This window comes from Antedon mediterranea, chromosome 9 (assembly GCF_964355755.1).
Source record: "Antedon mediterranea chromosome 9, ecAntMedi1.1, whole genome shotgun sequence".
In the NCBI taxonomy this organism is placed as follows: Eukaryota; Metazoa; Echinodermata; class Crinoidea; order Comatulida; family Antedonidae; genus Antedon; species Antedon mediterranea.
The window spans coordinates 2,842,670-2,869,010 of NC_092678.1; the positions used below are offsets into that span (position 1 = coordinate 2,842,670).

General features: G+C 35.6%; 1 protein-coding gene across 3 annotated transcripts; it reads left to right on the top strand.

The window, feature by feature from the left end:
• Nucleotides 1-36: 36 nt before the first annotated feature.
• Nucleotides 37-26,225, top strand: LOC140058934 (TBC1 domain family member 22B-like). 3 transcript variants are annotated; one of them, XM_072104728.1, is made up of 11 exons: nt 37-221; nt 4,011-4,279; nt 4,532-4,690; nt 6,153-6,223; nt 7,105-7,242; nt 8,237-8,302; nt 10,625-10,739; nt 19,989-20,180; nt 23,376-23,503; nt 23,908-24,003; nt 24,484-26,225. In XM_072104728.1, the coding sequence occupies exons 1-11, from the start codon at nt 112-114 to the stop codon at nt 24,616-24,618; spliced, it is 1,479 nt and encodes a 492-aa protein (XP_071960829.1). In that variant the 5' UTR covers nt 37-111; the 3' UTR covers nt 24,619-26,225. The 3 variants fall into 3 exon arrangements, with proteins under 3 accessions (XP_071960829.1, XP_071960830.1, XP_071960831.1); XM_072104729.1 differs by having other exon boundaries at nt 7,105-7,233; XM_072104730.1 differs by lacking the exon at nt 8,237-8,302 and adding an exon at nt 9,336-9,395 and having other exon boundaries at nt 7,105-7,233.
• Nucleotides 26,226-26,341: the final 116 nt, after the last annotated feature.

A 26,341-nucleotide genomic window follows, 5' to 3' on the forward strand; every position in this document is an offset into this window, starting at 1 on the left:
TTAGGTAGGCTTGTGCGACGTAATCAGTATGGCGGATCTGAGTTTCAGAAACTAAACATTAAAGTTCCAAGTTAAAAGTCTGTTTTAAGTCTTTCTGCTAAGTTTTTCGATATGGCAAATTCAGAAAAAAGAACAACTACAATAGGTGGAGGGTTTGGCAGTACAAGTGCACCGAAAAAGGGGACGTATTGGAAGAAAGGAGCTGATAAAGTTCCAGGAAGGTAAGCCCACCCCCACCCCCTAACAGAAGATTTTTTCGAAGGGATCGAGAGGCCTTATACCCCGATAAAGCTCAGCGGTTGACCGCCATGACGTCCTTAGGCCTAGCTTAGAAAATTTATTTCCCTCAATAAGTAATTCAAATGAATACAAATGAATAAATATATTTTCATGGCTGTGTGTAGGCCTACAGTAGGCCGAATTAAGATAAGTGTCAACTTTCGTTACTGTTTGTTTTGATGAAATAAATTAAAATTAAATAATTTTAGACCCTACCTAAAAAATAAAAGCTGTGGCTAAATAAAGATACGGTACTGTATCCTAACTTCCGTTAGGTACAGCAGGTAGGGTAAAATTGCATTGCGTCATAATCAGCCAATGGGTTGCTGGGACGTATAAGGACTTTGGATTTTTTTTCTTATTGCGTCTGTAGAGAATGCCTATCGGCAGCGCCAGGCTGCATGAATGTGTGCTCTGATTCTGTGACTCAGCCCCGGCACTAGACCTAGCAAAGTTTAACAACGGGTGACAACGTCGATGCTGTATTAATAGAGCAAGTTTATGTGGTTGATGGACGTTACATAAAGCATTTAAAACATGCACTCAATCTCAAATATTATTCCATTACACAACATACAGTAGTAGTAGTATTATAGTCCGATATCTTGATACAGTAGCCAAATTAAAAGTAAAGGAATTATAATTCAATGTTGGAAATGAGATTTTGATTCCAAATGAAGTATTTAGGCCTATAATTGTTATTAATTTTGTTTACAGACACATAAACAACAAGCAAATGCGGACAATATAGGGGCCCTCAAATATTATGATTTAGACAGTAGTCCCAGGGCTTAGTCACAGACACATGCAGCTGGCCCCAGCCTGGTACTGCTTTCCCTACACAAACAAACTCATATAATGAGGCTATAGGTTATAGTACGTAGTAGGCCTCTTTTGAAACGGTTTTGTGTATTCTAGAATTAAAATCAACTTGTTTTGGCTTTTTAATAATAACAGACGTAGGCTACATTTAGTTTTTGTCACACACGACGGTGATAGTAGCAATAAATGAAGCATAAAGAAATTTTAAGCGGTTGATCACTGTTTTCGCAATATGAAAACAAATCCAAAGTCCTTGCACAATGACGTTACACATGTACCACGTCCCCACTGGATGATTATGACGTAATGCAATTTTACCGTACCTTTAGCAAACGGAAGTTAAGATACGGTACCGTATCTTTAGCCATGGCGAAAAGTAAACAGATTAATCAGTACTACTACTAGGCTAGTCAAGGCATAACTTTACTAGTAAGGCAGGGTAGCTATGAGAGGAGAATTCCCTTTCCGTTGGGGGAAACATCAAAAAAATTATGACAGCAGATGGTTGTACAATGTCTTAAATATTGTAAATTTGGTTGTGTGTACAGTAAGCCTTTTTGTTATATTTTAATGCAGAAAACAAGACACATAAATAAAAATTCAGTTTCTTTGTAATCCGGGAGAAAAAGCTTGTTAGGCCGGGAGACGAGTTTAGAATACACGGGTGTCCCGGCCAAAACAGGAGTGTTGGCGTCTATATAAATTAAATATATTTGCATGGAAAGGTCAAGACAGCTGTTTTAAATTGGGATTTAAATACAGAATTTCTGTGCTGCTTATAAAATTAGTACTGCTAGGAGAAGTAAACAATAAGTTGTACTCTTATAGAATAATGTTATGAGTTTATTTAACCCCTGAAAAAAAAAATGTAAAAGATAATTTTTTGTAAAACGTTGACCAATTTGATGCAATTATTTTCCTCAATATTTTTGTAATGCTAACATTTTAATTAATTTAAGTACATTTCACAGAAAGATTTAATGCATACAACAAAATGCTTATATACACAGTTTTGATTGCTTTTTAAGATTCAGAAATCCCATGCAAACGCTATACTACTGTCATTGTTTGTCATCTCGCAAAGATAAAACTTCTTTTTAAAATTGTGTAGCCCATATAGCTCTTTAATAATTTGAAAGCTTTTCCGTGCACTGCTGTAATGTTTTAATATTCTGATGTACTGTAAATAGTAGAAATACTACAATTACATTATAGAAAGTAGGAAGTATTATGTTATTAATAATAATAATAATAATAATAATAATAATATGTCTACCATAGATATTTGATTGTGTTTTAATGTTTCATACTTCCTCATTGTTTTACAGAGTATGTATATTTTTCCATTTTGTACCATACAGTATAAGAAAAATATCTAGTTTGTATAATGCCATCCCAATTAGTTTAACCCAGTGGAACTATTCTAGCCTCATGTATGTTTTAGATTTTTCCAATTATGCCATAGTTTTTAATATTAACATTTTTACTTTGTTTAACTTGTTTATTTCATTATTGAAACTATTATTTTTTTATGTTCAGTGCATTTCATTTGGATGGGAGTGAAGTGTACGTTGGATTTATGAATTTGCTTTACTTTTTAATTGAATTTAAGAATATTTAATTTGGATTTATATTTTTTAATTTGACTTTGACATTTAATTTTGAACAGGGTTGGTTTATAATTTCCTTTTTTGGAATTCTTCTAACCATAATGCACTGTTCTAAATCTACATTTGCCCTATGCTACAGTTACCTGGTTCGAATGCATAGCAATACAGTAGTATAGTGCATGTTTCGCATGAATACACAAAAAATCTTATCAAGTTTAAAAGAAGTAGTAAAAGTTATATTAGTACATTACTGTTGTTACTTTAGTACCCTCCATGAATGTATAGCATTAACCTATATATTAGTACATTACTGTTGTTACTTTAGTACCCTCCATGAATGTATAGCATTAACCTATCGTTATTATTTACTTAATATGCTAATTGCACTTTCACACTATATTGGTAACAACTTTTACTAAAAATGAACAACTATATTTTATTTATATAGACTGGGAAGTTAAATTCCTATTTGTTAGTAGGTAATGAAGTGTAAACAAAATAACACATTATGTAAAGTGTATCATGAGAGGTGATACTGCATGATTTACGGAAAACAGGTCTTTTTATGTTCATTAAACTTCATTTAACTAATATTTCAAATGTTTGGTGCTTTCCAAATTTTGTTTTTTATAACAAAAAAAGTAATATTACCGTAATAACCAGAGAAGTTATTGTATTAAACTAATATTGTTTAACAAAAAATTCTTTAAAATTGCATATTAGCTATTATATCTTTACACATTTTTTTTTCTAATTTTTAAAACATTGTTAATGAATACTGTTGTGTATTAATAATGTAGTAGCAAGTGATTAATTATTTGCTGTACTGTAGAAGTTATAAAGTATGATATGACAATAGTTATTATTACAGTAGTATAATATAGCAGGAAAAATAAACATCTTTTCACTCACCCCCCCCTCCCCCTCACTCTTTCACCCCCCTACCCCCTTACTCTTTCACCCCTTTCCCCTTTCTCAAACCCCTTTCTAAAAAATATATAAACATGTATGTAGTATAGTTAAAATACTAAATAGTTTTTGGTATTTACAGTTCAAACCATTTTTGTTATTGATTTTTTTTATATTTGATGTATTGGTTGCCTTATTTTAATATGCAAATTGTCTCTTATATCTCATTGGAAAGCACTTAAACTTCCCAAAAGCAATGCCATTATAATCCTCAACTATAGTAAATCGGTCACAATCATCAAGATATAATTGAACCATTGAGACCAATAGTCTATGCATGAACCAGTCAAGCATTACATGTTCTAACAGTGATAAATTCTATGTTGTTAGCATGCGTCCAGTGTACAGTGCGAAGTACGGCACCGAAGAGATAGCAGCTCAGACTCGGTTACGGGATCATACGGCAACAAAAGGCAACAAAAAGAAGAAAGATACGTTTGCGGATTTCGATTATAGAATGAATGATGCGTGGGACGTTGACGAGGAAGAGTTGAACGCTATGGCTCTAAGTAAATTGCAGGAACGAGAACAATTAGCAATTCAGCAAGAGCTTAATGAAAGTGTTCATGATACTGGGCAAAATGATGCAAAAGTTAAAGGTCAGGATTCATTATAGATTACTAATTACACTAATTTTGTCCATACCTACAGTACTTTTTATATTTTTTTGTTGTAATTTAAAATTAAGAAAAGACTCGTTCTACCTTCAGAACCATGGAGTGAGTGAGCCTCAAATTGTCAATGTTATGGCTACGTATAGTTCCACTGTCTTAACCGCTCGGTCACCCACTCTTTTATCTTACCACCAACTTCAGTTTTCTAATAATAAATTCTTTTTTCACCGCCATCAGATCCTTCAGTAAGTTCAGAAATACCAACAGATGTAGCAATAATAAATGAACCCAGACCAACAAGTCCTATCAGGATGTCGTCGGAACCAGTAGCAGACGTCGAGTTGTCAAGGCAACATAAGTTTGGTCTATTATTATCAGGTCCAAACACAGATTTAGGTTGGTAATATTTACAGAAATAAATAACATTTTTATTGGTTTAATATTACAATGTTACCATCTTTTGGTTGAGATGTTGGGCTGTACATGGGCTGCTGCACGGCCTTTTGGGCTGTCCATGGGCTGCTCTACGGCCTTTTGGGCTATTCATGGGCTGCTCTACAGCCGGTTGGGCTGTTCATGGGCTGCTCTAATGGCTTTTGGGCTATTCATGGGCTGCTGCATGGCTTTTTGGGCTATTCATGGGCTGCTCAATGGCCTATTGGTCCGTTCATGGGCCGCTGAATGGCCTTTTGGGCTATTCATGAGCTGCTGCACGGCCTTCTTGGCTATTCATGGGCTGCTCAATGGCCTATTGGTCCGTTCATGGGCTGCTGCATGGCCTGTCGGGTCGTTCATGTGCTACTGCAAGGCCAAAAAGTCAATGTGGTAGTGTCACCCTTTTAAATTTACATAACACACAAAATAATTTGTACTTCCATTAATTTTAACAAATCTAAAATGCCCCAACAAATTACCTATTGCTATTAGCTACTATTACTTTGTGAATATATGATAATATTAAATTACCATAGTAAATTCATGCAGCAGTATTTAATACAATAATCTAAATTTATTATAAAAAATTCTCCAAAGAGACATCAATCATTATAATAGCTGTAAAATATTATAATCTGAACCATTGTAGAGTTTAACCAATCACTGACGTTGAGCACTTCACTTAAAATGATTACTAATATTGAGCATTGGGAATAGATTGCCATAGCTTTACTTTTCTAATTCCATTTTAATTCAATCTAAAGACTGAAATTCAAAAATAATCCAGATTGAAATGCTATTCTTGAAGCCAATTTTGTAATTATTTTAGGTGGAGATGAACACCGTTTTAACCTAACCAGTCAGCCAAACATTTAATAAAATCTTGCATGTGTATCGAACTCTTCTTTCCAACGATATTAATAGATAAAATTTTTTGTTTTATTTATTTTTATGAGAATTGATGCGGTTTTTAGATGCTTTTTATCTGTAAATATGTTATCACTGATAATAAAATTACTAATAAAATACCTACCCAACAGAAATAGAGATTCTTGATAGTACTAACATTTGACACTCGCTCCCTAGACTTATCTAACTACACCCTTGTATATCCTATATCATTAGTTGGTATAATTACACTATCAAAATGTGAGAAAAAAATGTGATGTGCCCATATATGAACATGATGATGTCATATCACTACTATTTAGGAATATCACAACTATATTTGGGCACATCCTACTATTTTTTGTCAAACTAGTTTGATAGTGTAGACAGGACTTAAAGAATACGTTTTATCTCTCCTGTAATGTTGCACTGTTGATTGTGTGTCCTCACATGATCACCAAATAATAAGGTAATTGTCACATTAAATTTTTCACTTGGAAAGCTAACAAATTTTATATATTTTTTATTATTTCAGAGGAATTAAGAAAACTCAGCTGGAAAGGAATACCAACGCATGTGAGACCAATGACTTGGAAAATTTTACTTGTAAATATAATTTCTTTGCATACAATAAAAATGATGATACAGTCAACTCTCCTAAAAAACGGGAAAATCTCCCAAAAATTTATTAAAAATATATTTGAAATACCAGAATTTTTTGAAACCAGACATATTAGGTGTCCAGTATTGGGAGAGTTGACTAGAAACCAACTAGATCACTAAAATATTGTAAGAACAATCCAAAAAGATAAAAAGGAAAATTATTGAGTATAAACAAACATCTGTAAAATTTGCTATTATTAAGTATTCTTAAACTCTGTCTACACTATCAAACTTTATGTGACAAAAAATGTGATGTGTCCATATATGGACATGACGATGTCATATCACTACCATATTTGAGCACATCACTACCATATTTGGGCACATCACACTTTTTTTGTCAAAATAATTTGATAGTGTAGACAGAGCTTAACAAACAGTATGTCAAAGTTTGTCTGATTCCTTTGGGATTTGGTAATCTCATTTCCAGATGACGTTGATGTTACATTGTCTGCTTGTTTTTAAAATATTGGTATTCAAACTTTTGAATTTATGAGGCATGTATTGTAAGAGGAGATGTACTGTATTAGAAAAGGGCAATTAGTACATACATGTATCCTCAATTTACTCATTAAAATCATCACTAACAAATAACAATTTATATTTGCATAAAGTTTCTTAAGACCTTTTAAAGAGAATTAAAATATTACACTTGTAGGGATATAGTTTAAGAATTAGTTGGGTGGGCGTCATCAATTTAAGTAGTTTTTTGGATGGGTGGTATCATAAAATAACCTCTAGGCTGGGGAAATAATTTTTCCCCATCATAATTTCATCCTTCATTTATTAGTTTTTTTTCTTCTAATTGTTCTTTACTTCTTTAGGGATACCTACCAGCAAATATCGATAGACGAGATATTACTTTAGACAGAAAACGAGAAGAATATTTTAATTTTATCGAGCAGTACTATCACACAAAAACAGAACCTCACAATGAAGAAATGTTTCGACAGGTAATTACAGTAAGATGCAAATTATCATTTTAGTATCGGTTCCTCTTGTTGAATGTATTTTTAATTTATTAAATATTAATAAATAAAGTTTATTTATTTTAAAAAAAGGGCACTTTAAGGAAGTGCGAACCTCCGCCTAGGCATATGAATATTAAGTGACGTACATACAGCTATAAAACCATCTTTTTAAATCTTATGAAAATCGGGCAAAAACTTTTTGATCCATTTGATTGATTTGTAATCCTGCTAACAAAAACACACTCGACTACATAACCTCTCGTCATTCTGGCGGAGGTAATTAAAAAGTAGCAAGATTAAAGATGTATTGTCCCCCTGAAAAAATAAATTTTTAGAATTTGTTTGTTGAATATGCCATTTTAATGTCACATAATAGTTATTCACTTTGACAAAAAATTGGATCGAAAAAAAAAAAATTACTTACCTGAAAAAACTGTAATTTAGAGCAAAAAATAGTCAAATTGGCTGCCAGCCAATGGGTTTTGATTGAATTTAACTGTTTATTTTGTCATTTTATAAGTGAAAACATTATTTTTTCGGGATTTTTTTCTACGGAAGTAATTAACTTGGTTAAAATTACAAAATGGCATATTCGAGGTTTGATTTTAATAATCTTCATTTTTCATGTTTTTGGGGGACAATACATCTTTAAACAATATTTATTATGATTGTTTTTATAATACAGTAGAACCCCTATTTAAAGGATCATCGTTGGGTCCCAACAAAGTGTTCTCCAAAAAGGAGTGTCCTCTTAAAAGGAGTGTCCTCTTAAAAGGAGTGTCCTCTTAAAAGGAGTGTCCTATGAATAGGGAAGCATGTCCTAAAGGAATTTTACTGTTTAAATTCACTTTTTCACTAAATCATTTTTATCTTGTAGTATACTTCTCGCTGAAACAAAGTTAAATGTAAATGTTAGGCTTAGACAAATACAAATATGTTGTTTGATTATTTTTCTAAATTATTTGTGATGTTGGCCTCCGTGCAGATACACATTGATATTCCAAGGACCAATCCCCTCATTCCCTTGTTCCAGCAAGAGTTAGTTCAGCAGGTAAGTGTCTGGATAGAGTCTATCATCACAGGGTTGATTAAACTGTTTCTCCACGACTAAGCTGCTATTTTAAATGCTGAATATAAGTATTTTTATTTAGCTTACCTAAATTTTGCAATGATTTTTTTTATACCAATAAAATATTTGTATATATTTTGCACAAAAAATCTAAATTTTATATTTTTAAAATGTGCTTTCTTTTTCAATGTTACTTTTTCATTCTTTACTTTCTAAACTTTTTATTCTTTCTTGCTTCTTAGTAAATTACCTTTAGGATCCATTCTCCTTGGTATGTTTTCAAAATACTGTAATTTTGTAATTTTAACCAACTTTTAATAACTACATAACCTTTTCTCATTTTTCACAGACTTAAGTCAACATTTCTTTTGTAAAATATTAAATTATAAATCTGCCCTCAAATTTCAGATATCTAAGCCTTCATGCCAAATAATCCTTGGACTTAAATGTGACCAGGTTTCATGTTTTCATTCATTCATTCAATCTTTTATTTTTAAATCTCTGGTCCATAGAAAATAAAATTGCATATCAAATTTTTTTTTTAATCAACTGTACCGACTAATTACTACAAGACGACGCATTCTCATCTCAGGATGGCATTCTACCTGAAGGGAATTTTTAACTTTAAGATGTCTATAATCAGTGAGATTAAAACATTTTCTCTGTCTACATACACACCAGGCATTATATTGATTTTCATAAAAAGAAGGAATTCTACATTCTGTATATTACAGTATTTTCAATTTTGGTTAATTTTATAAAAAACCTGTAAACTTCCACCTATTATTGCAGTATAATGCCCTAAAGTGTCAGTTTTTCATTTCTTTTTTATATTTCTTATTTCTATTAATTTTTTTTTGCTTAGATGTTGTACAGTATTTTATAAAATGTCTTTACTTTAGCAATTTTGTCGTGGAGATATGGTAAATCTATACCCTAGATTTTTCAAATATATTATATATTCTACAAATAGAGCATTTTCTTTTATTTTTGTTTGGTGGCGCTGTTTTCACAGATTCAGAAAGATATACCCCGAATGCCGCATCCGCTGTTACGTGAAGTAATTGTTCAAGAGGTAATTTATCCGTCCTGTTGTGGTACCGTCTATGAGAAGGAGGAGAAAGGGTTGCTTAGCATCCATCTTCAAATCAATTCATATCTGTTAAAATCATTTTTGTAATAATATTTTGTTGAGTTTATTTTTTGTTTGTAATTTAGTCCCTCCTATTGTAAAAACAATTAATATAGACATAATAAGAAATTGCTAAATTTATTATTACAGTAAACAATATTGCCAAAATAAGCCAAAAACAAAAAGGAATAAATTTGTAAAGTAAATAGCTATTAAAAAATAAATAAAAATAAAATTGGTAAAATAAATTCCCACAAACTTATTTCTTTATATCTAGTTTCAAAATAGTTGATATTTTTCTATATCCAAATTAATTTTACTAAATTGATATAAGATATTTAATATGGAAAAAAGTTATTGATAAAAGAAAGCTAAATTGATGGACTTAGATTGTCGTGCTCGTAATATTGTCTGTGACTGTTGTCATTTATGCTCCATCATCTTATCATCACTACATTTTGTGTTAATTTTCTTTCATTATTTACCACACACATTTTTATGAATTCACATTGTTACTGCCCTTAATTAACCCTTACTCCTCCTTATCCTACACAGGAGCCTAAATGTACCCCACTTTGCATGCATGCTTGCTTTTTATATATATTTTTGGTGTTTTTTTTTGTTTCACTAAATTTGTTATGTTATGTTTGTGTTTTAACAAAAAAAAAACACAATTAACCTGAAATATTGGACACAAAGATGCAGAATGTGGTAAAGTTTACGACAGCAAATTTTTGTTCAAATTTGTGGTTGAGGGTTCTGTTTACATCATCTTTTATTACATTTCTTAGTTCTTCATTTTTAGGTTATTCTTAATTCATATTATTTTGTATACATGATATGACACTTTAGTATCTTGGTTAAATATAATATGTTACACTCTCGCAATTAAAGTTCATAAAATGTACTACAGTCAACTCTCCCAATACTGGATTCTCGAAAAACCAGAGACTCCCAAAACCAGACCCTCTTCCAAAACCAGACTTTTCTTGAGTTCCAACAGTTCCTAAATTTTTTTTAACCATAAAACCAGACATATTAGACCAGCCCAATGGTGTATTGGGAAAGTTAACTATGACTATACGTACACTGTTGAGAATGTTTTTCCTGTTTCAATTATTTGTGAATACAACTTTAAACTGTTACAAATATTATTTCAATACTTTTCTTAGATATTTGAAAGGATATTATACATTTGGGCAATCCGTCATCCAGCAAGTGGTTACGTCCAAGGAATCAATGATCTAGTCACACCATTTTTTGTAGTGTTTTTATCTGAATATTTAGGTAAGTAATTTCCATAAAAGTCCCTTTGTGCCGAGCTCAACCAAACAGCAAACTACTACTAAATGTTCACGTTCTTGATGCTCTTGCTTTCGCCAACAAATCACAGTCCTCTACTAAATGTTGACGTTCTTGATGCTCTTGTTTTCGCCAACAAATCACAGTCCTCTACTAAATGTTGACGTTCTTGATGCTCTTGTTTTCGTCAACAAATCACAGTCCTCTACTAAATGTTCACGTTCTTGATGCTCTTGTTTTCACCAACAAATCACAGTCCTCTACTAAATGTTCACGTTCTTGATGCTCTTGTTTTCACCAACAAATCGCAGTCCTCTACTAAATGTTCACGTTCTTGATGCTCTTGTTTTCACCAACAAATCACAGTCCTCTACTAAATGTTCACGTTCTTGATGCTCTTGTTTTCACCAACAAATCGCAGTCCTCTACTAAATGTTCACGTTCTTGATGCTCTTGTTTTCACCAACAAATCGCAGTCCTCTACTAAATGTTCACGTTCTTGATGCTCTTGTTTTCGCCAACAAATCGCAGTCCTCTACTAAATGTTCACGTTCTTGATGCTCTTGTTTTCGCCAACAAATCACAGTCCTCTACTAAATGTTCACGTTCTTGATGCTCTTGTTTTCGCCAACAAATCACAGTCCTCTACTAAATGTTCACGTTCTTCATGCTCTTGTTTTCGCCAACAAATCGCAGTCCTCTACTAAATGTTCACGTTCTTGATGCTCTTGTTTTCGCCAACAAATCACAGTCCTCTACTAAATGTTCACGTTCTTGATGCTCTTGTTTTCACCAACAAATCGCAGTCCTCTACTAAATGTTCACGTTCTTGATACTCTTGTTTTCGCCAACAAATCACAGTCCTCTACTAAATGTTCACGTTCTTGATGCTCTTGTTTTCGCCAACAAATCACAGTCCTCTACTAAATGTTCACGTTCTTGATACTCTTGTTTTCGCCAACAAATCACAGTCCTCTACTAAATGTTCACGTTCTTGATGCTCTTGTTTTCACCAACAAATCACAGTCCTCTACTAAATGTTCACGTTCTTGATGCTCTTGTTTTCACCAACAAATCACAGTCCTCTACTAAATGTTCACGTTCTTGATGCTCTTGTTTTCGTCAACAAATCACAGTCCTCTACTAAATGTTCACGTTCTTGATACTCTTGTTTTCGCCAACAAATCACAGTCCTCTACTAAATGTTCACGTTCTTGATGCTCTTGTTTTCACCAACAAATCACAGTCCTCTACTAAATGTTCACGTTCTTGATGCTCTTGTTTTCGCCAACAAATCACAGTCCTCTACTAAATGTTCACGTTCTTCATGCTCTTGTTTTCGCCAACAAATCGCAGTCCTCTACTAAATGTTCACGTTCTTGATACTCTTGCTTTCGCCAACAAATCACAGTCCTCTACTAAATGTTCACGTTCTTGATGCTCTTGTTTTCACCAACAAATCGCAGTGCTCCACTAAATGTTCACGTTCTTGATGCTCTTGTTTTCACCAACAAATCGCAGTCCTCTACTAAATGTTCACGTTCTTGATGCTCTTGCTTTCGCCAACAAATCACAGTCCTCTACTAAATGTTCACGTTTTTGATGCTCTTGTTTTCACCAACAAATCGCAGTCCTCTACTAAATGTTCATGTTCTTGATGCTCTTGTTTTCACCAACAAATCACAGTCCTCTACTAAATGTTCACGTTCTTGATGCTCTTGTTTTTGCCAACAAATCACAGTCCTCTATTAAATGTTCACGTTCTTGATGCTCTTGTTTTCGCCAACAAATCACAGTCCTCTACTAAATGTTCATGTTCTTGATGCTCTTGTTTTCACCAACAAATCGCAGTCCTCTACTAAATGTTGACGTTCTTGATGCTCTTGTTTTCACCAACAAATCACAGTCCTCTACTAAATGTTAACGTTCTTCATGCTCTTGTTTTCACCAACAAATCGCAGTCCTCTACTAAATGTTCACGTTCTTGATGCTCTTGTTTTCGCCAACAAATCACAGTCCTCTATTAAATGTTCACGTTCTTGATGCTCTTGTTTTCACCAACAAATCGCAGTCCTCTACTAAATGTTCATGTTCTTGATACTCTTGTTTTCACCAACAAATCGCAGTCCTCTACTAAATGTTCACGTTCTTGATGCTCTTGTTTTCACCAACAAATCACAGTCCTCTACTAAATGTTCACGTTCTTGATGCTCTTGTTTTCACCAACAAATCACAGTCCTCTACTAAATGTTGACGTTCTTGATGCTCTTGTTTTCACCAACAAATCACAGTCCTCTACTAAATGTTCATGTTCTTGATACTCTTGTTTTCACCAACAAATCACAGTCCTCTACTAAATGTTCACGTTCTTGATGCTCTTGTTTTCACCAACAAATCGCAGTCCTCTACTAAATGTTCATGTTCTTGATGCTCTTGTTTTCGCCAACAAATCACAGTCCTCTACTAAATGTTCATGTTCTTGATGCTCTTCTTTTCACCAACAAATCACAGTCCTCTACTAAATGTTCATGTTCTTGATGCTCTTGTTTTCGCCAACAAATCACAGTCCTCTACTAAATGTTCACATTCTTGATGCTCTTGTTTTCACCAACAAATCACAGTCCTCTACTAAATGTTCACGTTCTTGATGCTCTTGTTTTTGCCAACAAATCACAGTCCTCTATTAAATGTTCACGTTCTTGATGCTCTTGTTTTCGCCAACAAATCACAGTCCTCTACTAAATGTTCATGTTCTTGATGCTCTTGTTTTCACCAACAAATCGCAGTCCTCTACTAAATGTTGACGTTCTTGATGCTCTTGTTTTCACCAACAAATCGCAGTCCTCTACTAAATGTTCACGTTCTTGATGCTCTTGTTTTCGCCAACAAATCACAGTCCTCTACTAAATGTTCATGTTCTTGATGCTCTTCTTTTCACCAACAAATCACAGTCCTCTATTAAATGTTCACGTTCTTGATGCTCTTGTTTTCGCCAACAAATCACAGTCCTCTACTAAATGTTCATGTTCTTGATGCTCTTGTTTTCGTCAACAAATCGCAGTTCTCTACTAAAGGTTCACGTTGTTGATGCTCTTGTTTTCGCCAGTAAAACGCAGTCCTCTACTAAATGTTCATGTTCTTCATGCTCTTGTTTTCACCAACAAATCGCAGTTCTCTACTAAATGTTCACATTCTTGATGCTCTTCTTTTCGCCAACAAATCGCAGTCCTCTACTAAATGTTCATGTTCTTGATGCTTTTGTTTTCACCAACAAATCGCAGTTCTCTACTAAATGTTCACATTCTTGATGCTCTTCTTTTCGCCAACAAATCGCAGTCCTCTACTAAATGTTCATGTTCTTGATGCTCTTGTTTTCACCAACAAATCGCAGTCCTCTACTAAATGTTCATGTTCTTGATGCTCTTGTTTTCACCAACAAATCGCAGTTCTCTACTAAATGTTCACATTCTTGATGCTCTTCTTTTCGCCAACAAATCGCAGTCCTCTACTAAATGTTCATGTTCTTGATGCTCTTGCTTTCGCCAAAAAATCGCAGTCCTCTACTAAATGTTCACGTTCTCGATGCTCTTGTTTTCACCAACAAATCGCAGTTCTCTACTAAATGTTCACGTTCTTGATGCTCTTGTTTTCACCAACAAATCGCAGTCCTCTACTAAATGTTCACGTTCTTCATGCTCTTGTTTTCACCAACAAATCACAGTCCTCTACTAAATGTTCATGTTCTTGATGCTCTTGTTTTCACCAACAAATCACAGTTCTCTACTAAATGTTCATGTTCTTGATAATCTTGCTTTCGCCAACAAATCGCAGTCCTCTACTAAATGTTCATGTTCTTGATGCTCTTGTTTTCGCCAACAAATCACAGTTCTCTACTAAATGTTCATGTTCTTGATGCTCTTGTTTTCACCAACAAATCACAGTCCTCTACTAAATGTTCATGTTCTTGATGCTCTTGTTTTCACCAACAAATCACAGTTCTCTACTAAATGTTCATGTTCTTGATAATCTTGCTTTCGCCAACAAATCGCAGTCCTCTACTAAATGTTCATGTTCTTGATGCTCTTGTTTTCACCAACAAATCACAGTCCTCTATTAAATGTTCATGTTCTTGATGCTCTTGTTTTCGCCAACAAATCGCAGTCCTCTACTAAATGTTCACGTTCTTGATGCTCTTGTTTTCGCCAGTAAATCGCAGTTCTCTACTAAATGTTCACGTTCTTGATGCTCTTGTTTTCGCCAGTAAATCGCAGTCCTCTACTAAATGTTAACGTTCTTCATGCTCTTGTTTTCACCAACAAATCGCAGTCCTCTACTAAATGTTCACGTTCTTGATGCTCTTGTTTTCACCAACAAATCACAGTCCTCTACTAAATGTTCACGTTCTTGATGCTCTTGTTTTCACCTACAAATCGCAGTCCTCTACTAAATGTTCATGTTCTTGATGCTCTTGTTTTCACCAACAAATCACAGTCCTCTACTAAATGTTCACGTTCTTGATGCTCTTGTTTTCGCCAACAAATCACAGTCCTCTACTAAATGTTCACGTTCTTGATGCTCTTGTTTTCACCAACAAATCGCAGTCCTCTACTAAATGTTCACGTTCTTGATGCTCTTGTTTTCACCAACAAATCGCAGTTCCCTACTAAATGTTCACGTTCTTGATGCTCTTGTTTTCGCCAGTAAATCGCAGTCCTCTACTAAATGTTCATGTTCTTCATTCTCTTGTTTTCACCAACAAATCGCAGTCCTCTACTAAATGTTCACGTTCTTGATGCTCTTGTTTTCACCAACAAATCGCAGTCCTCTACTAAATGTTCATGTTCTTGATGCTCTTGTTTTCGTCAACAAATCGCAGTTCTCTACTAAATGTTCACGTTCTTGATGCTCTTGTTTTCGCCAGTAAAACGCAGTCCTCTACTAAATGTTCATGTTCTTCATGCTCTTGTTTTCACCAACAAATCGCAGTTCTCTACTAAATGTTCACATTCTTGATGCTCTTCTTTTCGCCAACAAATCGCAGTCCTCTACTAAATGTTCATGTTCTTGATGCTCTTGTTTTCACCAACAAATCACAGTCCTCTACTAAATGTTCATGTTCTTGATGCTCTTGTTTTCACCAACAAATCACAGTCCTCTACTAAATGTTCACGTTCTTGATGCTCTTGTTTTCACCAACAAATCACAGTCCTCTACTAAATGTTCACGTTCTTGATGCTCTTGTTTTCACCAACAAATCACAGTCCTCTACTAAATGTTCATGTTCTTGATGCTCTTGTTTTCACCAACAAATCACAGTCCTCTACTAAATGTTCACGTTCTTGATGCTCTTGTTTTCACCAACAAATCACAGTCCTCTACTAAATGTTCATGTTCTTGATGCTCTTGTTTTCACCAACAAATCACAGTCCTCTACTAAATGTTCACGTTCTTGATGCTCTTGTTTTCGTCAACAAATCACAGTCCTCTACTAAATGTTGACGTTCTTGATGCTCTTGTTTTCACCAACAAATCACAGTCCTCTACTAAATGTTCACGTTCTTGATGCTCTTCTTTTCACCAACAAATCACAGTCCTCTACTAAATGTTCACGTTCTTGATGCTCTTCTTTTCACCAACAAATCACAGTCCTCTACTAAATGTTGACGTTCTTGATGCTCTTGTTTTCACCAACAAATCACAGTCCTCTACTAAATGTTCACGTTCTTGATGCTCTTGTTTTCACCAACAAATCACAGTCCTCTACTAAATGTTCATGTTCTTGATGCTCTTGTTTTCACCAACAAATCACAGTCCTCTACTAAATGTTCACGTTCTTGATGCTCTTGTTTTCGTCAACAAATCACAGTTCTCTACTAAATGTTCATGTTCTTCATGCTCTTGTTTTCACCAACAAATCGCAGTCCTCTACTAAATGTTCATGTTCTTCATGCTCTTGTTTTCACCAACAAATCGCAGTCCTCTACTAAATGTTCACGTTCTTGATGCTCTTGTTTTCACCAACAAATCGCAGTCCTCTACTAAATGTTCATGTTCTTCATGCTCTTGTTTTCACCAACAAATCGCAGTTCTCTACTAAATGTTCACGTTCTTGATGCTCTTGTTTTCGTCAACAAATCGCAGTTCTCTACTAAATGTTCACGTTGTTGATGCTCTTGTTTTCGTCAACAAATCGCAGTTCTCTACTAAATGTTCATGTTCTTGATGCTCTTGTTTTCACCAACAAATCGCAGTCCTCTACTAAATGTTCACGTTCTTGATGCTCTTGTTTTCACCAACAAATCGCAGTCCTCTACTAAATGTTCACGTTCTTGATGCTCTTCTTTTCGCCAACAAATCACAGTCCTCTACTAAATGTTCATGTTCTTGATGCTCTTGTTTTCACCAACAAATCGCAGTTCTCTACTAAATGTTCATGTTCTTGATGCTCTTGTTTTCGCCAACAAATCGCAGTCCTCTACTAAATGTTCACGTTCTTGATGCTCTTCTTTTCGCCAACAAATCACAGTCCTCTACTAAATGTTCATGTTCTTGATGCTCTTGTTTTCACCAACAAATCGCAGTTCTCTACTAAATGTTCACGTTGTTGATGCTCTTGTTTTCGCCAGTAAATCGTAGTCCTCTACTAAATGTTAACGTTCTTCATGCTCTTGTTTTCACCAACAAATCGCAGCCCTCTACTAAATGTTCACGTTCTTGATGCTCTTGTTTTCGTCAACAAATCGCAGTCCTCTACTAAATGTTCATGTTCTTGATGCTCTTGTTTTCGTCAACAAATCGCAGTTCTCTACTAAATGTTCACGTTCTTGATGCTCTTGTTTTCGCCAGTAAAACGCAGTCCTCTACTAAATGTTCATGTTCTTCATGCTCTTGTTTTCACCAACAAATCGCAGTTCTCTACTAAATGTTCATGTTCTTGATGCTCTTGTTTTCGTCAACAAATCGCAGTTCTCTACTAAATGTTCACGTTCTTGATGCTCTTGTTTTCGCCAGTAAAACGCAGTCCTCTACTAAATGTTCATGTTCTTCATGCTCTTGTTTTCACCAACAAATCGCAGTTCTCTACTAAATGTTCACATTCTTGATGCTCTTCTTTTCGCCAACAAATCGCAGTCCTCTACTAAATGTTCATGTTCTTGATGCTCTTGTTTTCACCAACAAATCGCAGTTCTCTACTAAATGTTCATGTTCTTGATGCTCTTGTTTTCGCCAACAAATCGCAGTTCTCTACTAAATGTTCACATTCTTGATGCTCTTCTTTTCGCCAACAAATCGCAGTCCTCTACTAAATGTTCACGTTCTTGATGCTCTTGTTTTCACCAACAAATCGCAGTTCTCTACTAAATGTTCATGTTCTTCATGCTCTTGTTTTCACCAACAAATCGCAGTTCTCTACTAAATGTTCACATTCTTGATGCTCTTCTTTTCGCCAACAAATCGCAGTCCTCTACTAAATGTTCATGTTCTTCATTCTCTTGTTTTCACCAACAAATCACAGTCCTCTACTAAATGTTCACGTTCTTCATTCTCTTGTTTTCACCAACAAATCACAGTTCTCTACTAAATGTTCACGTTCTTCATGCTCTTGTTTTCGCCAACAAATCGCAGTCCTCTACTAAATGTTCACGTTCTTGATGCTCTTGTTTTCGCCAACAAATCACAGTCCTCTACTAAATGTTGATGTTCTTGATGCTCTTCTTTTCGCCAACAAATCACAGTCCTCTACTAAATGTTCACGTTCTTGATGCTCTTGTTTTCACCAACAAATCACAGTCCTCTACTAAATGTTCACGTTCTTGATGCTCTTGTTTTCACCAACAAATCACAGTCCTCTACTAAATGTTCACGTTCTTGATGCTCTTGTTTTCACCAACAAATCACAGTCCTCTATTAAATGTTCACGTTCTTGATGCTCTTGTTTTTGTCAACAAATCACAGTCCTCTACTAAATGTTCATGTTCTTGATGCTCTTGTTTTCACCAACAAATCACAGTCCTCTACTAAATGTTCACGTTCTTGATGCTCTTCTTTTCACCAACAAATCACAGTCCTCTACTAAATGTTCACGTTCTTGATGCTCTTGTTTTCGCCAACAAATCACAGTCCTCTACTAAATGTTGATGTTCTTGATGCTCTTGTTTTCACCAACAAATCACAGTCCTCTACTAAATGTTCACGTTCTTGATGCTCTTCTTTTCGCCAACAAATCGCAGTCCTCTACTAAATGTTCATGTTCTTGATGCTCTTGTTTTCACCAACAAATCACAGTCCTCTACTAAATGTTCACGTTCTTGATGCTCTTCTTTTCACCAACAAATCACAGTCCTCTACTAAATGTTCACGTTCTTGATGCTCTTGTTTTCACCAACAAATCACAGTCCTCTACTAAATGTTCACGTTCTTGATGCTCTTGTTTTCACCAACAAATCGCAGTCCTCTACTAAATGTTCATGTTCTTGATGCTCTTCTTTTCGCCAACAAATCACAGTCCTCTACTAAATGTTCACGTTCTTGATGCTCTTGTTTTCACCAACAAATCACAGTCCTCTACTAAATGTTCACGTTCTTGATGCTCTTGTTTTCACCAACAAATCACAGTCCTCTACTAAATGTTCATGTTCTTGATGCTCTTGTTTTCACCAACAAATCACAGTCCTCTACTAAATGTTCACGTTCTTGATGCTCTTCTTTTCGCCAACAAATCGCAGTCCTCTACTAAATGTTCATGTTCTTGATGCTCTTGTTTTCACCAACAAATCACAGTCCTCTACTAAATGTTCACGTTCTTGATGCTCTTCTTTTCACCAACAAATCACAGTCCTCTACTAAATGTTCACGTTCTTGATGCTCTTGTTTTCACCAACAAATCACAGTCCTCTACTAAATGTTCACGTTCTTGATGCTCTTGTTTTCACCAACAAATCGCAGTCCTCTACTAAATGTTCATGTTCTTGATGCTCTTGTTTTCGCCAACAAATCACAGTCCTCTACTAAATGTTCATGTTCTTGATGCTCTTGTTTTCACCAACAAATCACAGTCCTCTACTAAATGTTCACGTTCTTGATGCTCTTCTTTTCACCAACAAATCACAGTCCTCTACTAAATGTTCACATTCTTGATACTCTTGCTTTCGTCAACAAATCGCAATCTACTAAATGTTCACCAACAAAACCATCTTGTGTGAGCTTCATTCTAATTTGTATAATTTTTTTCAGGTGATAATGTAAAGCGGGTTGAAGATTACGACGTAAAGCAACTTAACGGTGACAAACTTAGAGTAATAGAAGCTGACACATTTTGGTGTATGAGCAAACTACTTGATGGCATTCAAGACAACTACACATTTGCTCAACCTGGCATTCAAACCAAAGTGAAACAGCTGGAGGAGTTAATTAAAAGAATAAATGGTAATTATACTGTGTATGAGTGTTTGCAGTACTTGTACTCTTAATTGGAGTGTGAGTGTTTGCAGTAGCTGTACTCCTAATTGGCGTGTGGGTGTTTGCAGTAGCTGTACTCATGCTTGGCGTGTGGGTGTTTGTAGTAGCTGTATACTCCTAATTGGTGTGTGAGTGTTGGTAGTAGCTGTACTCTTACTTGGCATGTGAGTGTTTGCAGTAGCTGTACTCTTACTTGGCGTGTGAGTGTTTGCAGTAGCTGTACTCTTAATTGGCGTGTGAGTATTTGTAGTAGCTGTACTCTTACTTGGCGTGTGAGTGTTTGCAGTAGCTGTACTCTTACTTGGTGTGTGAGTGTTTGCAGTAGCTGTACTCTTACTTGGTGTGTGAGTGTTTGCAGTAGCTGTACTCTTAATTGGCGTGTGAGTGTTTGCAGTAGCTGTACTCTTACTTGGTGTGTGAGTGTTTGCAGTAGCTGTACTCTTAATTGGCGTGTGAGTGTTGCAGTAGCTGTATTCATAATTGGCGTGTGAGTGTTTGCAGTAGCTGTACTCTTACTTAGTGTGTGAGTGTTTGCAGTAGCTGTACTCTTAATTGGCGTTTGAGTGTTTGCAGTAGCTGTACTCTTAATTAGCGTGTGAGTGTTTGCAGTAGCTGTACTCTTAATTGGCGTGTGAGTGTTTGCAGTAGCTGTACTCTTAATTAGCGTGTGAGTGTTTGCAGTAGCTGTACTCTTACTTAGTGTGTGAGTGTTTGCAGTAGCTGTACTCTTAATTGGCGTTTGAGTGTTTGCAGTAGCTGTACTCTTAATTAGCGTGTGAGTGTTTGCAGTAGCTGTACTCTTAATTGGCGTGTGAGTGTTTGCAGTAGCTGTACTCTTAATTAGCGTGTGAGTGTTTGCAGTAGCTGTACTCATGCTTGGCGTGTGAGTGTTTGCAGTAGCTGTACTCTTAATTGGCGTGTGATTGTTTGCAGTAGCTGTACTCTTAATTGGCGTGTGAGTGTTTGCAGTAGCTGTACTCTTAATTGGCGTGTGAGTGTTTGCAGTAGCTGTACTCTTAATTGGCGTGTGAGTGTTTGCAGTAGCTGTACTCTTAATTAGCGTGTGAGTGTTTGCAGTAGCTGTACTCATGCTTGGCGTGTGAGTGTTTGCAGTAGCTGTATTCATAATTGGCGTGTGATTGTTTGCAGTAGCTGTATTCATAATTGGCGTGTGAGTGTTTGCAGTAGCTGTACTCTTAATTGGCGTGTGAGTGTTTGCAGTAGCTGTACTCTTACTTGGTGTGTGAGTGTTTGCAGTAGCTGTACTCTTAATTGGCGTGTGAGTGTTGCAGTAGCTGTATTCATAATTGGCGTGTGAGTGTTTGCAGTAGCTGTACTCTTAATTGGCGTGTGAGTGTTTGCAGTAGCTGTATTCATAATTGGCGTGTGATTGTTTGCAGTAGCTGTACTCTTAATTGGCGTGTGAGTGTTGCAGTAGCTGTACTCTTAATTGGCGTGTGGGTGTTTGCAGTAGCTGTATTCATAATTGGCGTGTGGGTGTTTGCAGTAGCTGTATTCATAATTGGCGTGTGATTGTTTGCAGTAGCTGTACTCTTAATTGGCGTGTGAGTGTTTGCAGTAGCTGTACTCTTAATTGGCGTGTGAGTGTTTGCAGTAGCTGTACTCTTAATTGGCGTGTGGGTGTTTGCAGTAGCTGTACTCTTAATTGGCGTGTGATTGTTTGCAGTAGCTGTACTCTTAATTGGCGTGTGAGTGTTTGCAGTAGCTGTACTCTTAATTGGCGTGTGAGTGTTTGCAGTAGCTGTACTCTTAATTGGCGTGTGATTGTTTGCAGTAGCTGTACTCTTAATTGGCGTGTGAGTGTTGCAGTAGCTGTACTCTTACTTGGCGTGTGAGTGTTTGCAGTAGCTGTACTCTTACTTGGCGTGTGAGTGTTTGCAGTAGCTGTACTCTTAGTTGGCGTGTGGGTGTTTGTAGTAGCTGTACTCTTACTTGGCGTGTGAGTATTTGTAGTAGCTGTACTCTTACTTGGCATGTGAGTGTTTGCAGTAGCTGTACTCTTACTTGGTGTGTGAGTGTTTGCAGTAGCTGTACTCTTAATTGGCCTGTGAGTATTTGTAGTAGCTGTACTCTTACTTGGTGTGTGAGTGTTTGCAGTAGCTGTACTCTTAATTGGCGTGTGAGTGTTAGCAGTAGCTGTACTCTTAATTGGCGTGTGAGTGTTTGCAGTAGCTGTACTCTTAATTGGCGTGTGAGTGTTGCAGTAGCTGTATTCATAATTGGCGTGTGAGTGTTTGCAGTAGCTGTACTCTGAATTGGCGTGTGAGTGTTTGCAGTAGCTGTACTCTTAATTGGCGTGTGAGTGTTGCAGTAGCTGTATTCATAATTGGCGTGTGAGTGTTTGCAGTAGCTGTACTCTGAATTGGCGTGTGAGTGTTTGCAGTAGCTGTACTCTTAATTGGCGTGTGAGTGTTTGCAGTAGCTGTACTCTTAATTGGCGTGTGAGTGTTTGCAGTAGCTGTACTCTTAATTGGCGTGTGAGTGTTTGCAGTAGCTGTACTCCTAATTGGCGTGTGAGTGTTTGCAGTAGCTGTACTCATGCTTGGCGTATGAGTGTTTGCAGTAACTGTACTCATGCTTGGCGTGTGGGTGTTTTTTTCAAAATTTCTGCTTTTAATTGGCGTGTAAGTGATTGCAGTAGCTGTACTCTTAATTGGCATGTGAGTGTTTGCAGTAGCTGTACTCTTAATTGGCATGTGAGTGTTTGCAGTAGCTGTACTCTTACTTGGCATGTGAGTGTTTGCAGTAGCTGTACTCTTACTTGGCATGTGAGTGTTTGCAGTAGCTGTGCTCTTACTTGGCATGTGAGTGTTTGCAGTAGCTGTACTCTTACTTGGCATGTGAGTGTTTGCAGTAGCTGTACTCTTACTTGGCATGTGAGTGTTTGCAGTAGCTGTGCTCTTACTTGGCATGTGAGTGTTTGCAGTAGCTGTACTCTTACTTGGCATGTGAGTGTTTGCAGTAGCTGTACTCTTACTTGGCATGTGAGTGTTTGCAGTAGCTGTGCTCTTTCCTGACGTGTGTTTGCAGTAGCTGTATCCTTACCTTGCCTTTGTTTTTTTACCAACCATATAGTCAGTTTACTGATGATGTGATTATATAGCATTTGTAATCTGAATGGTTTGGTATTTTATTTTTCAGTTCACTTACAAAAACACCTTGAGCAGAATTTAGTGGAATACTTGCAGTTTTCCTATCGTTGGATGAACAATCTGCTTATGAGGGAGTTACCACTTCATTGTACGATACGTGTTTGGGATACATATATGGTAAGGAATATTCTGCATCATCAGTCGTATGGTTCACTTACACTAAAAGTATTATAATTCCTTAATGAATACTTGTAGGTGAAACATGTTCATGTATAGTGTGAATTAATAAAGCAGTTTAGGCTTGGTTTACTTCCTGGCAGCCTATTGTCTAGTGATGACCAATCACCTTTGACTTCGCTCACTTTTTACTAAATTTACTTATTCCATAAAAATGTTGAAGAGTACAATTGAAATGTTTAAAAACAAGGCCATATACATGGCTGCAGTCACATGCATGCTCAAATTTGTGACAGTGAGCTGTAGAGTCTACCACTAATTCCTTTCTGTGTAAACTGTAAACCAAGATCATACTTGCGACTAAATAAAAGATTTTTATTTCAATTTTATTTTATTTTTTTTAGAGTGAACCGGATGGCTTTGCGGAGTTCCATTTGTACGTCTGTGCAGCATTTCTACAAAGATTTTCTAAAGAAATTCAAGATCAAAGAGACTTCCAGGTGAGAACCAGACGTTAGTCCATCTTTATGTTATTGTAAATTGAGAAAGCAAAGAATACTGTATGAGTCTGATGATACTGCAATTGGTTTTTTTATAGACATTTTTTGTGATATGAGATCCCAGACAATTTTTTTTTTCTTTATGAGTCTGATGATACTGTATCTACAATTTGTCCTTTATTATAGACATTTTTTGTTATACAAGATCCCAGACAATTTTTCTTTTCCACCAAAAGAAAAAAAAAGATAAAAAATTTAAATCGGGGACGTACAACAAAAGCAGAGTCTGAAAACATTGTACTATCTTAACAGTAGCAAAAACACAGACACTTATAAATATATCGCATACGAATTCCCAATGTGATACTCTATTCAGCTTCTAACTCTATGATGTAGTTGTGTGTCATAGAATTTATCTATAAATTAAAAATTATAATGTAATTGTGTTCACCATTTTAATTTGTTTTTCTTTTTTTAAAGGGAATATTACTTCTGCTACAAAATCTACCTACAGCTAAGTGGGGTGAAAACGAAATTGGACTATTACTTGCCGAAGCCTATAGTTTAAAATATGTATTTTCTGGAGCAAGGAACCATTTAAACCAAAGTAAATGAAACTATTAACATCCTAAGATGAGAACAAGATTAGCATAACAAATGGTATTTTATTATATTACTGGAAGATGAAAAAGAAGTCATGCACTGGATAGGAGGTATAGAAGGTGGGCTACATCAAACGAAACCAAAGACCGTTCAAGTGATGGTGTTCATAGCACTGCAGCTGCTCCACTTGTTTATGGTTGCCTGGCTTTGTTGGTGTAAAGGAAGAAGTACTGCAACGTTACGCATGTTTCATCTTCGAGGTATTGTTTCTGATTGTGATCCTACGAACTACATTGTTTTTTATTGCAATCCTACGAGAGGTATTGTTTTGCCACGCATCTATTGTAATGTGAATCAAGGGGAACGATATTTTTATTTAACCTAGCTAGGCCCAGAGTCTAGCGATTAATGTTTAAAAAGAAACAACGAAGTACCAGGCACCCTCTTCGTACAGAGCATGCAGTAGTACTAGATGGGCCTACCATAAATGAAACCTAAATAATAAAAATAAACATCACACGTGTGGCCGATTAACCCTTTTTTCATCAAATAAGTATCAACATTTTTAATGAAATGTTTTTTTTCACTCCCAGTCGTCTGTGCACTCTGTAATGTGGGTCATGGGTTATTGGATTTTATTTTAGCGGTGTTCGTATATGGCCATATTTAGAATTGATCAAAAAATCAAAAAAGTTGCCGCAAATTGGTACAATCATGTTTTTTTTTATAAAGGCCATCAACCCGTAATTAATTTAATCAAGTATTAGATTGGAGCTATGATGTTTAATCAAAATCATTTTTAATAACTTAATTTATTTAACAAAATATTGAATGTATTTTTTTTTATATAAATCGCTTTTAATTTTACTTTTAAATTTTGTTTTGGCAACTCAATGAATTAATACTGACTGTATCTAAGCAATAATATTTTAAAAGTAAATGATATAGTTGATATTGAAAGTTAATTTTTATAATGGATATCGCCTAAATGCCATACTATCTTTCTTGGGCTAATGTTACCTTTTGTTCTCATGAAATCATATTTGTTTGCCTTTATGTTTATACGCTAAATCATTAGTGTTAATGTTTATTATTTAGACTGACTTATTTAAGCTGCTTAAGCTCTGAGCCAGTTTAGTCAGTGAGTGCTCATAGCCGTTACGCCAATGATTTTATGGATCATAAGATTGTTGTTTTTTTTTAACATGCCACCATATGTACCACATTCGCATAGGCATTCTGTATTATTGCTTTTCTCTAACAGTCAACATTTCAATTGATGAATTAGTTGTACTGTATTAATGTACATAAAATGTTAAGCCATGTCCACTTGTATAAATTGTATTTAAATTAGAATATTACATTATAAAAAAATAAAAGAAAAGTAAAAAAAGACAAATTTGTGACGAAAAATGGTGTTGGTGTACGCTGATATATTGAAGCAGCAGATTGATAGGTCTGTAACAACCCCAAGTAGTACTAGAGGTCAAAGGTCATAGTTCAAATCCAATTAATCAAGCATATTTATAGCTTCAAAGCACTGAACTCAAAACTAGGCTGGCCATAGCGATACGTGACCACGGACGGCAACAGTTAGGATAGCCTTAATAAACAATAGCCTGTCGTAGACTGAATACGTTTGTCACTCGTGGACTAACAACAAGGGCCTCGTAGAAAAATATTTGCTTGTGAACTGTGTTGTCTCATTGTAGTAGTCCGCTATGCAATGCACTAC

Excerpts from the sequence above, each read along its gene's own strand:
- LOC140058934 (XM_072104728.1), top strand. The coding sequence starts at position 112 with ATGGCAAATTCAGAAAAAAGAACAACTACAATAGGTGGAGGGTTTGGC. Across the intron at positions 4,691-6,152 it reads AGGTCCAAACACAGATTTAG|AGGAATTAAGAAAACTCAGC; the intron begins GTTGGTAATATT and ends TTATTATTTCAG. Across the intron at positions 24,004-24,483 it reads AAGATCAAAGAGACTTCCAG|GGAATATTACTTCTGCTACA; the intron begins GTGAGAACCAGA and ends CTTTTTTTAAAG.